This window comes from Drosophila bipectinata, chromosome XR, assembly GCF_030179905.1.
Source record: "Drosophila bipectinata strain 14024-0381.07 chromosome XR, DbipHiC1v2, whole genome shotgun sequence".
Taxonomy (NCBI): domain Eukaryota; kingdom Metazoa; phylum Arthropoda; class Insecta; order Diptera; family Drosophilidae; genus Drosophila; species Drosophila bipectinata.
Window position 1 is genome coordinate 8821985 of NC_091735.1, and position 12332 is coordinate 8834316.

The window sequence follows — 12332 nt, forward strand, 5'->3', positions numbered from 1 at the left end:
AAACTCATGGTCCCGATTTCATGACAGGGCATTGCCAATTTGAATAAAAATAATTTTTCATTAATATTTTAAGCAAAAAAAAAAAATGCAAAAACAACAAAAAACGTATCTGATAATAGAAGATCTATTTAAATCAGTTATGTCCGTTATTGCCAATTTTCTAATTCAAATTTAAAAGAATTTTCGGTATGACCGTAGTGCGTTACTTAAAATGTTCGGAAAAGAATACATGTTTTTACTCGTAAAACATTTTTTGATCTCAGCACTAACGAGAAAACAAAAAGATGGCCCGGTATCGATTACTGGTCGTTTGTAATTGAAATCGGATGCATTATTTAATAAAAAAAAAATTAATTAAAAACTAAATTGGGTTGTAAAAATTTGAGCTATGGTGGAACTGAAATAAAAAAAATTTGAGTGAAACCAGTAAAATTCTTTTACACAAGAAAGAAAAAAATTTGTTTTCATTTGTATGTATGTTACATTTCAGTTCTTGAGTAAAAATACAAAAAAATACAAAATACAAATAAAAATATATCAAAATACATCTTAAAATATAAAATTACCATGAATCTTAATAATTTGAGAGATTGAGCTTCTTTATTGGTACTATCGGCACCATTGCTGTGATAGATGACGACAAATTTTGAAGTATATACATAATATATATTGAAGCCTATAGAAGTTTATAACAAACCATAAAATACTATTTTCTGAAAACTTTCTATTCTTTACCTGTCATTTCAGTCATTGTTAACAAATTATAAAATTTTAAAACTAAACACCGGGTGTATTTCATATTTCTGCCTTGCTATTAGGTTAAGGTGATAAACATCGGATAAAATCCAGAAGCAGTGTCCAATACTTTTTGCATTGCAGCCCTGCAACAATTGTTTGTTTCGAAACATTTGAATGGACATCAAATCAGCTGATTGGGATTTTAAATTGTGTTGGGTGTTTACGTGGAATTTATGCGTACTAAAATACACAAAAAATAGAAACTGAAGTTCATAATGATTGAAATAACTGATTTACAGAGTATGTTGCCCAACTTCGCTTAGCCAAATAACCACTCACCCAATGTTACTTTACAGAAATAGGCATCGGCCTGGCTGGATTTGGCATATCGTTTCTTTTCTTCGGCATGCTATTGCTTTTTGACAAGGGCCTTCTCGCTATTGGCAATGTATTAATGCGACTGCACAGGCTGCGTATGGACATGAAATTTGCAACTCTTCTTTTCCCGTAGATTTTGTTCCTATCGGGTCTGGGTTGTGTGATTGGCGTTGAACGTACTTTGCGCTTCTTCTTCCAACGCCATAAAGTGAAGGGTACCACAGCGTTCTTTGGAGGAATAATTATTGTTCTGTTAGGTTTTCCTATAATCGGTATGATTATTGAGTCTTACGGATTCTTTGCACTTTTCAGGTTCGTAATTTCATTATTAATATTCTACTTAAATCATTCTAAATTAGAAAAAAAAAATTTTTCATTTCAAATTTCGTCCAAGAAAAATAACTTTGGTTTTGAATTGTATCTTTTTTTTATCATCTGCGTTAAACAATCGAATATGTTTATTTAATGTTAAGTGTAGTCTTTCTATATCTGAGTTTCCTGTTTTTTAGGGGGTCGTATAATGTATATTTATATTGTTGTCTAGCAGAAACTGTTTTATACAGTTTATATTAAATTCGTTGTCTGTTATAATCGGTTTGGGCTTTGCTAAGTTTTGTATCCTATCTTTAAATGCTTTCAAAAGAGATGTCCACGATCTATATTTAATGTGCAGTAGCATACTTTGTCAATTTATCGATGGTGGTCAGATATATTCGAATAGGAAACCAGATATCCATGTGGATTATTTCATTGTGTTGGGAAGGAGTATCGGTTATGTTTAGCTTATATTTTATTGGGTTTCGATCGTACTTGGCTAAGTGGCATATTTGACAATTATTTACGTATTTCTGAAAAAGTTACGTTGATACCCCTATGGTTGTTTCTTAAATGTTCCTATTAATGTTCTTATTACCTTTATATTAACGTTGTAAGCAAAAAATTGTATATAGCATTCCTGGAATTGTACGTGTCTTCACAAAAGGTTTATGTAGGTTTGTTGTAGGTTATGTAGGAATTTTAGGTTTATATCTTCACAAAAGATGGGTATTAAGCCTTTTTCAGGTAGAATGTCTCGCATTATCTCTAATAAATCTGAATTATTGCCATTTGTTTGTATAATATGTCTTATTTTCTTTTTATAAAAGATTTTAATGGTTCTTAATTCCTTATATTATTTTTTCCAGTACAATTTGTAATTTGTATATGTTAAGAGGGTTTTCTGTATTTCGTATATAGTTTAAGTAATCTTATTGAGCACTGTGAATGGTTTCATAACCATTAAAAACAAGATTATTAGATCTGTATCGGATTTATGAGCTCGCCCATAAATATATCGGTTTCATTTAAGTTTATAATAAAGCTTTGATTTATTTCGAGACTATTTAGGAGTTTGTTATGATCGCAGATTCTACTAGTCCATCCGCTAACGCGTTTTCTTTCCCTTTTATAAATTCAATTCCGAAATCATGTTCGTTCAATTGAATTTTCCACCTTTAAAACTTTAAGTTAGGTTCTTTTAAATTGTTTAATATAAATTATATTAATTATTAATATAAATCTTCTCCCATACAAGCAGTAATGAAAATGTTCAATTCCCCAGACAATAGCTAACAATTATTTGTATACCCTTGCAGAGGGTATTATAATTTTGGTCAAAAGTGTGCAACGCAGTGAAGGAGACATCTCCGACCCTATAAAGTATACATATTCTTGATCAGGATCACCTCATGAGTTGATATAAGCAAGTCCGTCTGTCTGTTTCTACGCGAACTAGTCTCTCAGTTTTAAAGCTATCGTCTTGAAACTTTGCACACATCCTTCTTTCCTTTGCACGCAGTACATAAGTCGGAACGGCCGGGATCGGCCGACTATATCCTATAGCTGCCATATAACAGATTGATCGGAAGTGGTATAACTTTGATGTTTTGAAAGTTAGAGTTCAAATTTTACACGAGAGGTTTTTTTAGCAGAATAATACTACATCCAAATTTTCATGAGGATCGGCCGACTATATTCTATAGCTGCCTTATAACTGAAGTGACCCAACTTTTGTGTTTTTGAAGATAGAAAGCTGGAACTTGGTACAGATTTTAGTTTTGGTCAGTTAATCCGACCTACCAAAACGATCGGCTGACTATATCTTATAGCTGCCATATAACTAAACGATCGGATATGGTATTTGGTAGAAATACCATCTTTGGTATTTTTGAAGACAGAAGCATAGTATTTTTTTTTAGATATTTTATTGTAATTAATTGGCTTTATTATGATATTCGCATAAGGAGCGGCCAACTATATCCGATGTTTGCGATATTTATCCGGTTTTGACTGCAAGGGTAAATCAACTTCGGTTTCGCCCGAAGTTAGCTTTTCTTTCTTGTTTTTTATTGTTTTGAACCCAACATAAAGAGTAGCGATACTTGCACTCGAAAGAGTTACTATTTAATATTTAGAGCTATTACGTTTTCTTCCAGCGGGTTTTTCCCTGTTGCAATCAACTTCCTTGGAAGGGTGCCACTTTTAGGACCTCTCTTAAATATACCAATTATGCAAAAGGTAAGTCCTTAGTTTAGATTTGCTTGCGATGAACGTGATGATTCGACTCTTAAAGTAAATTTCATCCATCCCCAAGGCCTTTTGAAACTGCATCTACCCGCAACGACAAAGCAAAAACCGAGTTGACTGCAAATTGGTTTAATCTACACTATGTATTTTAACATTTACAAGTCCAGCTAGTGTGAAAATCTAATGGTTTTTGTTCCAGTCCTCGCGCTCCTCGCGTTCCTTTACCACCTCGTTGAGATAGGGCTCCAAGTACTTAACATCTTCCTCGTACTTGGTCCACTGCTCCTTCGGTAGAATTGTTTTGGTCATCGACAGATGCAGGGCACGCATAATGCGGTAATTGCGCTCGTCATACAGCTTGCGGGGCAATCGACGCACGGCCTCTTTCACGTCCTCATTCTCATATAGACAATCATCGCGAAGAAGACCTGATTAGTCAAGGGTAATCAAAGTTAGAATTTTCAAACATGTATTTTTGGTTTTAATATCATCTTACCGTATTGGTTGAATCCAGACAGGTTGTAAGCCCATTTTCCCAAGTTTGCTGGAATAGTAACATTTTACGTAATCATTATGATAACGTGTTGTGTTAATGCCTTTAAGTTTCCGGAGAAGTCAATTTTCTTTATCAAAATCATACTCACAGAAAATAGCCGGTCCTTTTCTGGCAATATAACTGGACATATTATTTAATTGTTTCAAATTTCAAGAAAATCGGTCGTGCCTATTCAATTTAGGTATGACAGCAACACTTTGTTAGAGATGACAGTACTCTTAAGACTTAGTGGTGGTAGACATCGGTTCAAATTATCGGTTGATAATCGTTAACAAATCGCACATTCATTGCATATTTCCGAAAACAATTGTACCAATAATATTTAATCCAATTGGATAGCGCCATCCCAAGTGGAACAATTTTTTTTTTTTAAACGTTTGTATAAATCGATTTTTTTTTAATTATCGATAACCAAAATGCATTATATTTTTATAAATGCAATGAAGAGAACATTACCCTGCCGTCTTAAAATATTTTTAAACGATATTCTCCTACTATTTAATGTTAAAACATTTAATTGTGATACTATGATGAGAAATGGTCAAAATTTTGGTCATTTGAACTAGAGGTCTGCATGAATAAGCATAGTACTGAGTTGACGAAAATCCGCTGTCCAACGAGTGACAGCTGTCAAACTCCATATAAAAAAACGGTGTAAAAAAGGAAAGAAGAAGAAATTTTTGCCTTCTAGATTTTGCGGGTACTGAGTTGACGAAAATTTTTGTTATTGATTTTAATCGTGTTGCCGGATCAAAAAAAATAAACAGCTGCTCTCGGAGTGTTAAAATAAATATTTCAATTTATTTTTATAGGTGTGACATGGAGGGTCAATTGACCAAACAAAAAAATAGTCGGCCCGAAAAATTTTCGACGCGCCAGGACAAATTAAAATTAATTTCTGCGGTCAAGACGAAGCCTATAATATGGGATTTGACCCACAAGGGGCATTTTAATGCCATAAAATGGCATTGAAATGATTTGTGATTGATTTTGATTTTGATTTTGACCCAGTTTTCTATTTCTTAATCAGATCCTTAGCGGCGAAATACATAAACAAAACACCAATATCCAATCGTTTTGAATTCATTTTTGTTTATTTGTTTTTTGTTTACAAACAACAGCTGTTCAGTATAACCTTATTTTTTCATTTTTTTGGTCACACTAGCTCGGTAGTTGAATAAAGTGCAAAATCGCTATCAGAATTTCAACAGCGGATTTTCGTCAACTCAATACTATGCTATAGCTACAAAAACAACATTCACATGTACATCCTTGAAAATTAATTGAGTGAGATAGAATGCTGAGACGAAAATTAATGAATGAGTAAGTGCGACTGTGTAGGTCTCACTCGCACAACATTGGGGGGATGAAATCGATAAATGTAGTATTTTCAGACGCTGATAATAAAATAATTTAAAAGGGGAAGCAATTTTTTTCAGAAATATTCATTATTATTTTGTATAATCTATTTTACATATTTTAGAATGTAAAAATATTTTCAATATACATACATATATTAATAAATATTTTTCCAATACAATTTTGGCGCTAAAAAATATTGTAAAATAATTTAATTTGAAAAAACTCACAAGAAAACTAAACAAAAAACACTAAGAAAATAATAACGGTTAAAAACAATAGGTATAAAAAAATTTTTCACACATTCGCGAAAAAAAAACTTTCATTATAATTTACCTTATGGTCAACTTTCTCATTATTAAAGATGTATTAAAAGAAGCGTTTTGCTCAACAGAAGAAAAAAAAACATTCCAGTGTTAACCAGTGTTAAAAACCATTCGAAACATTCTCACTCCCTCTCACTCAATTGGTTGTGTCTCTTGCATTCATCCATTCTATTACATTAGGATCAGTGTTGCCATTTTAGCCTATTTCAGGCTAGATCTAGCCTATTTTTAAATGATATAGCCTATAAAATTTGTAAATAGCCTGACGTGGAGGCTATTTGAATGACGGGGAGAACGACGATATTGAAAGTTTGTTAACGTGTTTAATATAATAAAAACATGAAAATTACTTTAATGTGGTAGATATTATTAGATTTGAATATATAGCTTATTTATATAGCCTATTCTAGCCTATTTTTACCCAAAATCTAGCCTATTTGCGAGCTCAATACCTGGCAACACTGATTAGGATGTATTCTATGACTGAGGCAATAAGAATGTATTCCTACAGACCTCTGATTAGAACCAGCAGTAGTACCAATAATAATTAAAAAATATAAAAAGTAGGTAACCTAAAAAATTTAAAAACAATTTACATTTTTATAAACAAAACTTTCAGTATAATTTTAAAATGCAATAATAAATCATAATAAATGCATATAATACATTTTATTGAACTGAATTTGATTATCGATAATCAAAAAAGATATCAAATTTTTCCAACAAAAATTTTTCTGCGTTCAAAATTGAAATATTACAAACTTATATATATAAAGTGGGCTACCTTGACCCATTTCTTATTTAGTATATTTAAATAGAAGAATCATTAGATATACCTCGTACTTTTCTTTATTTGTTTAGATTGTGCAAAAACTTGGTGGAGATGGAAACCGAACGACGGTATAATATGTCTAAAAAGGTTAACTTAATAAAAAACATTTTTTTGTATGTAAAAAATTCAATTTAAATTCTTGTAACTTACTTTTATTTGAGGTTTTGCCACTATAAAAATAAAAAAAAAAAACAAAACTGACATACACCATATTGTTTTACTCTCCATGTTTTTATTATTTTAATAAAAATATTACATAGACTTTAATTTATTTATTTTTTATTATTGTGGATAATTGCTTCATATGCTTGGTTTTGAATTGTTTTTTTTTTTTTATCATCTGCGTTAAACAATCGAATATGTTTATTTAATGTTAAGTGTAGTCTTTCTATATCTGAGTTTCCTGTTTTTTAGGGGGTCGTATAATGTATATTTATATTGTTGTCTAGCAGAAACTGTTTTATACAGTTTATATTAAATTCTTTGTCTGTTATAATCGGTTTGGGCTTTGCTAAGTTTTGTATCCTATCTTTAAACGCTTTCAAAAGAGATGTCCACGATCTATATTTAATGTGCAGTAGCATACTTTGTCAATTTATCGATGGTGGTCAGATATATTCGAATAGGAAACCAGATATCCATGTGGATTATTTCATTGTGTTGGGAAGGAGTATCGGTTATGTTTAGCTTATATTTTATTGGGTTTCGATCGTACTTGGCTAAGTGGCATATTTGACAATTATTTACGTATTTCTGAAAAAGTTTCGTTGATACCCCTATGGTTGTTTCTTAAATGTTCCTCGTCGATTATTTTTAAAATTTTTTCCTTATCTGTAATATCTTTAAGAAGTGCAATTGATCTTATTACCTTTATATTAACCAGGGACCGTAATTGTTATAATTTTTAAAATAAAAATTATAAAAAAAAAATTATTTGTTGATTTTTATGACAAAAATTGAAATGTAACTCTTATTTTCAATTTTTATAATAATAATTAAGAATAAGAATTATTTTTCAATTTTTATAAAAAAAATAAAAATAAAAATTATGATTCAATTTTTATTAAAAAAATTGAAAATAAGTGTTACGATTCAATTTTTATTATAAAAATTGAAAATAAAAATTGAATGCGAATAACTTCTGAACCTAGTGGACTATTAAAAAACCGCTTACATTTTTATGATCTGTGGCGCAGTACCTTTCAAATGATGTATCGAATGTCCTTAAAGGACATAATCAAGGATTCCTTAATAATTCCATAAATAACAGTGTTCATTACAAAAGGAAGACTCGATTATGTGAATTATGTGAAGAAAAATTTCAACATAGTGTACGTTGAGATCCACCTTGTTGGCACATCCAGTAGAGGTTGGGGGATGTATCCATAATTTTAAAATAGTATTGTAATTTTTAAGTGTAATGTTATGCATTTAATTTGTTTACCTATAAGTCGGAGTTCGCAAAGTTTTTATTATGGATCGTGCGCTATCGACAAGGAATCTCCGACTCCTCTCTTTTAGCAGGTCATGAACAGCTAACTGCATGGAATAGGCGGCACATCTAATCGAATATATAGAGTGAACGCGAATATCTTTCATAAGGTCGTCATCGTCAAACTCGTCACAAAATTCAGAATTCAATTCTTTGTTCATGAAGTCGATCGCTTTAATGACATTCTTGCCATTGTCTGAAGTGACAGTGTAGACTTGCTCCTTTTTTATTAAAAACTCGTTCAGCACATTTTCAATTTTCATGCTTCATGGAGCGCAATCACGCCATGCGTCTTTACTTCAATGCGGTGGTCTCGATAGTATTGGACATTGATTCCCAATATACCCCTGTTGACCCACACTAGAAATATAACTAAATAAATTGAATAATTGAGGAATCCTTGATTATGTCCTTTAAGGACATTCGATACATCATTTGAAAGGTACTGCGCCACAGATCATAAAAATGTAAGCGGTTTTTTAATAGTCCACTCGGTTCAGAAGTTATTCACATTCAACTTTTATTTTCAATTTTTATAATAAAAATTGAATCGTAACACTTATTTTAAATTTTTTTAATAAAAATTGAATCATAATTTTTATTTTTATTTTTTTTATAAAAATTGAAAAATAATTCTTATTCTTTATTATTATTATAAAAATTGAAAATAAGAGTTATATTTCAATTTTAGCAATAGAAATTGAAATAAAAGTTTATTGTTTTTCTGGATTCACCGTTAAAAAATGGTATATGTGCCCTTTTCCCACTCCCCACAAAGGCTTTTTTGTCGTTCAATTTTTTTGAACTCATAAGTCTTATTTGCAGTCCCTGATATTAACGTTGTAAGCAAAAAATTGTATATAGCATTCCTGGAATTGTACGTGTCTTCACAAAAGGTTTATGTAGGTTTGTTGTAGGTTATGTAGGAATTTTAGGTTTATATCTTCACAAAAGATGGGTATTAAGCCTTTTTCAGGTAGAATGTCTCGCATTATCTCTAATAAATCTGAATTATTGCCATTTGTTTGTATAATATGTCTTATTTTCTTTTTATAAAAGATTTTAATGGTTCTTAATTCCTTATATTATTTTTTCCAGTACAATTTGTAATTTGTATATGTTAAGAGGGTTTTCTGTATTTCGTATATAGTTTAAGTAATCTTATTGAGCACTGTGAATGGTTTCATAACCATTAAAAACAAGATTATTAGATCTGTATCGGATTTATGAGCTCGCCCATAAATATATCGGTTTCATTTAAGTTTATAATAAAGCTTTGATTTATTTCGAGACTATTTAGGAGTTTGTTATGATCGCAGATTCTACTAGTCCATCCGCTAACGCGTTTTCTTTCCCTTTTATAAATTCAATTCCGAAATCATGTTCGTTCAATTGAATTTTCCACCTTTAAAACTTTAAGTTAGGTTCTTTTAAATTGTTTAATATAAATTATATTAATTATTAATATAAATCTTCTCCCATACAAGCAGTAATGAAAATGTTCAATTCCCCAGACAATAGCTAACAATTATTTGTATACCCTTGCAGAGGGTATTATAATTTTGGTCAAAAGTGTGCAACGCAGTGAAGGAGACATCTCCGACCCTATAAAGTATACATATTCTTGATCAGGATCACCTCCTGAGTTGATATAAGCATGTCCCTTTGTCCGTCTGTCTGTCTGTTTCTACGCGAACTAGTCTCTCAGTTTTAAAGCTATCGTATTGAAACTTTGCACACACCCTTCTTTCCTTTGCACGCAGTATATAAGTCGGAACGGCCCGGATCGGCCGACTATATCCTATAGCTGCCATATAACTGATTGATCGTAAATGGTATAACTTTTGTGTTTTTAGAGTTAGAGAGTTCAAATTTGACAAAATTAAACTATTTTTGGCAAAACATTACGATATGCCAAATTTCATAAGAATCAGCCGACTATATCCTATAGCTGCCATATATCTGAACGATCGAAAATGAAGCAACTTTCGTGTTTTTGAAGATAGAAAGCTGGAACTTGGTACAGATTATATTTTTGGTCAGTTAACCCGACCTACCAAATTTTATAACGATCGGCTGACTATATCTTATAGCTGCCATATAACTGAACGATGGGAAATGGGTTTTGGTAGAAATACCAACATTGGTATTTTTGAAGATAGAAGTTTGGGACTTTTTTTTAGATTTTATATTACATATAATAAATTGGGTTATATTTTCATATTCTCATAAGGATCGGCCAACTATATCCGATGTTTGCGATATGTATCCGGTTTTAACTGCAAGGGTATATCAACTTCGGTTTTGCCCGAAGTTAGCTTTTCTTTTTTGTTCTATCGTGCTATAGTTAAGTTCATGAGTTTTTAAAGTACAAATTGCATAGCATATAACTTTTTTATCCTGCATGAGAATCGCTCCCAAGGCATAGTTGCTGGCATCTGTAATAAGTGTAAACTGCTTTTTAAAGTCGGGATAGACTACAATTGGGTCACTTTTGATTAATAATTTTAATTTTTCGAATGCTTCTTTAAATTTTAAATCTTTTGTATTTATTTTGGATTTTTTTTTCAAGTATTTTATTCAATGTTTTGCAATTTTAGAATAGTCTTCGATTTATCTTCTTAAATTGGTAATTCCCAAAAAAATGTTAATTTGTTTTTGTGTTGTTGGTAGTTTTATTTTATCGATTGCTTTGACTTTCTTTGAGCTTGGTTTTAGCCCGTCTCCATTATGAACGTGTCCTAAAAAGTCTAATTCGCATTTGGCAAACTCACATTTGTCAATTTAAAGTTTCAAGTTAGCATCGGCGAGACATTTGAATATTTTATTTAGATATTCAATGTGTTCTTCGATTGTTTTCGAAGAAATAAGAATGTCGTCCATGTATACGAGGCAGAAATGTTCGAAGGGTCGAAGCAAGTGGTTCATAAGTTTTTAGAATGTTGCTGGTGCATTTCGAAGCCCAAAAGGCATTCGCAAAAACTCATAATGTCCGTTAGCGGTAGAAAAAGCTGTCTGCGGAATATCGCGTTCATTTATTTCTATTTGGTAGAACCCTATATTGGTAGAATAAACCCTATTTGGTAGAATAGATAGGTATCTCATTTTTCGTGGGTTTAGGTGTTGGGTCTTACATTACTTCAGACTTACATTATTTAAAATAATTTTATGTTCTCCGTAATTTATGATTGCATTTAAATCGTTCAATAAGATGGAGACAAAACAATATTTTTCCTCCAATTATACCGTCGAAATGGTCGTGAAAGTTGTATTCGTGAAAGTGAAAGTTTTCGTATATTAATAGTGTTTCCCATTGCTTTTACTTGGGCATCGATTTTAGTTTTCTACTTCGGGTGGCAGACATTTTCATTGATGATACTGAAATCCGCTCCAGTATCAATAATGAATAGCAAGTCTCTTACGGAGGATTCTATTTTTATGTAGGGTAATCTTGATGGGCTTTTAATTAAAAATTTGTATTAATCTGGAGGAGTATCGTTGTTAGGGTTATAGTTGTTGCGGTTGGATGGTATTGTAGGACATTCGAGAGTTAGTGATTGGATTAGCAGTAAGTCTGTTAAAATAATTATTATGATTGTTTGCGAATCTTCTAATATTTTGCCTATTTGAAGTACCAAGGTTATTTTCTGGCCGTGGTTGGTTCTGATATACATTTTGGATTGGGTTATTTCGATTATAATTATCATTACTGAAGTTTGTTCTAAAGGGAGTTTTATTATACAACTGTTTTCGAATGGGCCCATAGTTTTGGTGGCGAGCGTCCTTCAATAATTTTTTATGCGTCGTCAAATCACTGCGGATTCCTAGAAAAAATCATTGTTTTAGTAGGTTCGGGAAGATTGTCCCTAAATATTCTTAGTGATATCCTATTAACTTTCTCCTTACTAAATGGCTCGTTAGAGTGTGCCAGTATTTGGTTATGTATTCTACTAGCAATTTCATTAATTTTACAGTAATATTGCTCTATTGTGAAATCTAGTCTACATCATTTTAGGGTATCTATCAATACATCGCTACATTCTTTTTCCCCAAAATGTTTTATCAAAATCTAGTTTAATAGGTTCC

At 31.4% G+C, this 12332-nt stretch overlaps 2 protein-coding genes across 3 annotated transcripts; one reads left to right on the plus strand and one right to left on the minus strand.

Annotated features, from left to right (window-relative positions):
* Positions 1-756: 756 nt before the first annotated feature.
* On the plus strand, positions 757-6955 carry LOC108130506 (vesicle transport protein GOT1B). Of its 2 annotated transcripts, none has more exons than XM_017249097.3 (6): positions 757-824; positions 880-1038; positions 1095-1186; positions 1250-1428; positions 3591-3672; positions 3749-4225. In XM_017249097.3, the coding sequence occupies exons 2-6, from the start codon at positions 1014-1016 to the stop codon at positions 3755-3757; spliced, it is 387 nt and encodes a 128-aa protein (XP_017104586.1). In that variant the 5' UTR covers positions 757-824; positions 880-1013; the 3' UTR covers positions 3758-4225. The 2 variants fall into 2 exon arrangements, with proteins under 2 accessions (XP_017104586.1, XP_017104498.1); XM_017249009.3 differs by lacking the exon at positions 3749-4225 and adding an exon at positions 6784-6955 and having other exon boundaries at positions 758-824.
* UQCR-14 (Ubiquinol-cytochrome c reductase 14 kDa subunit) lies at positions 3795-4484 on the minus strand. Its single transcript, XM_017249222.3, has 3 exons — positions 4326-4484; positions 4178-4225; positions 3795-4109 (listed from the first exon to the last, which is right to left on the minus strand). Exons 1-3 carry the CDS (start codon positions 4363-4365, stop codon positions 3862-3864), a joined length of 336 nt encoding a protein of 111 aa, XP_017104711.1. The 5' UTR covers positions 4366-4484; the 3' UTR covers positions 3795-3861.
* Positions 6956-12332: the final 5377 nt, after the last annotated feature.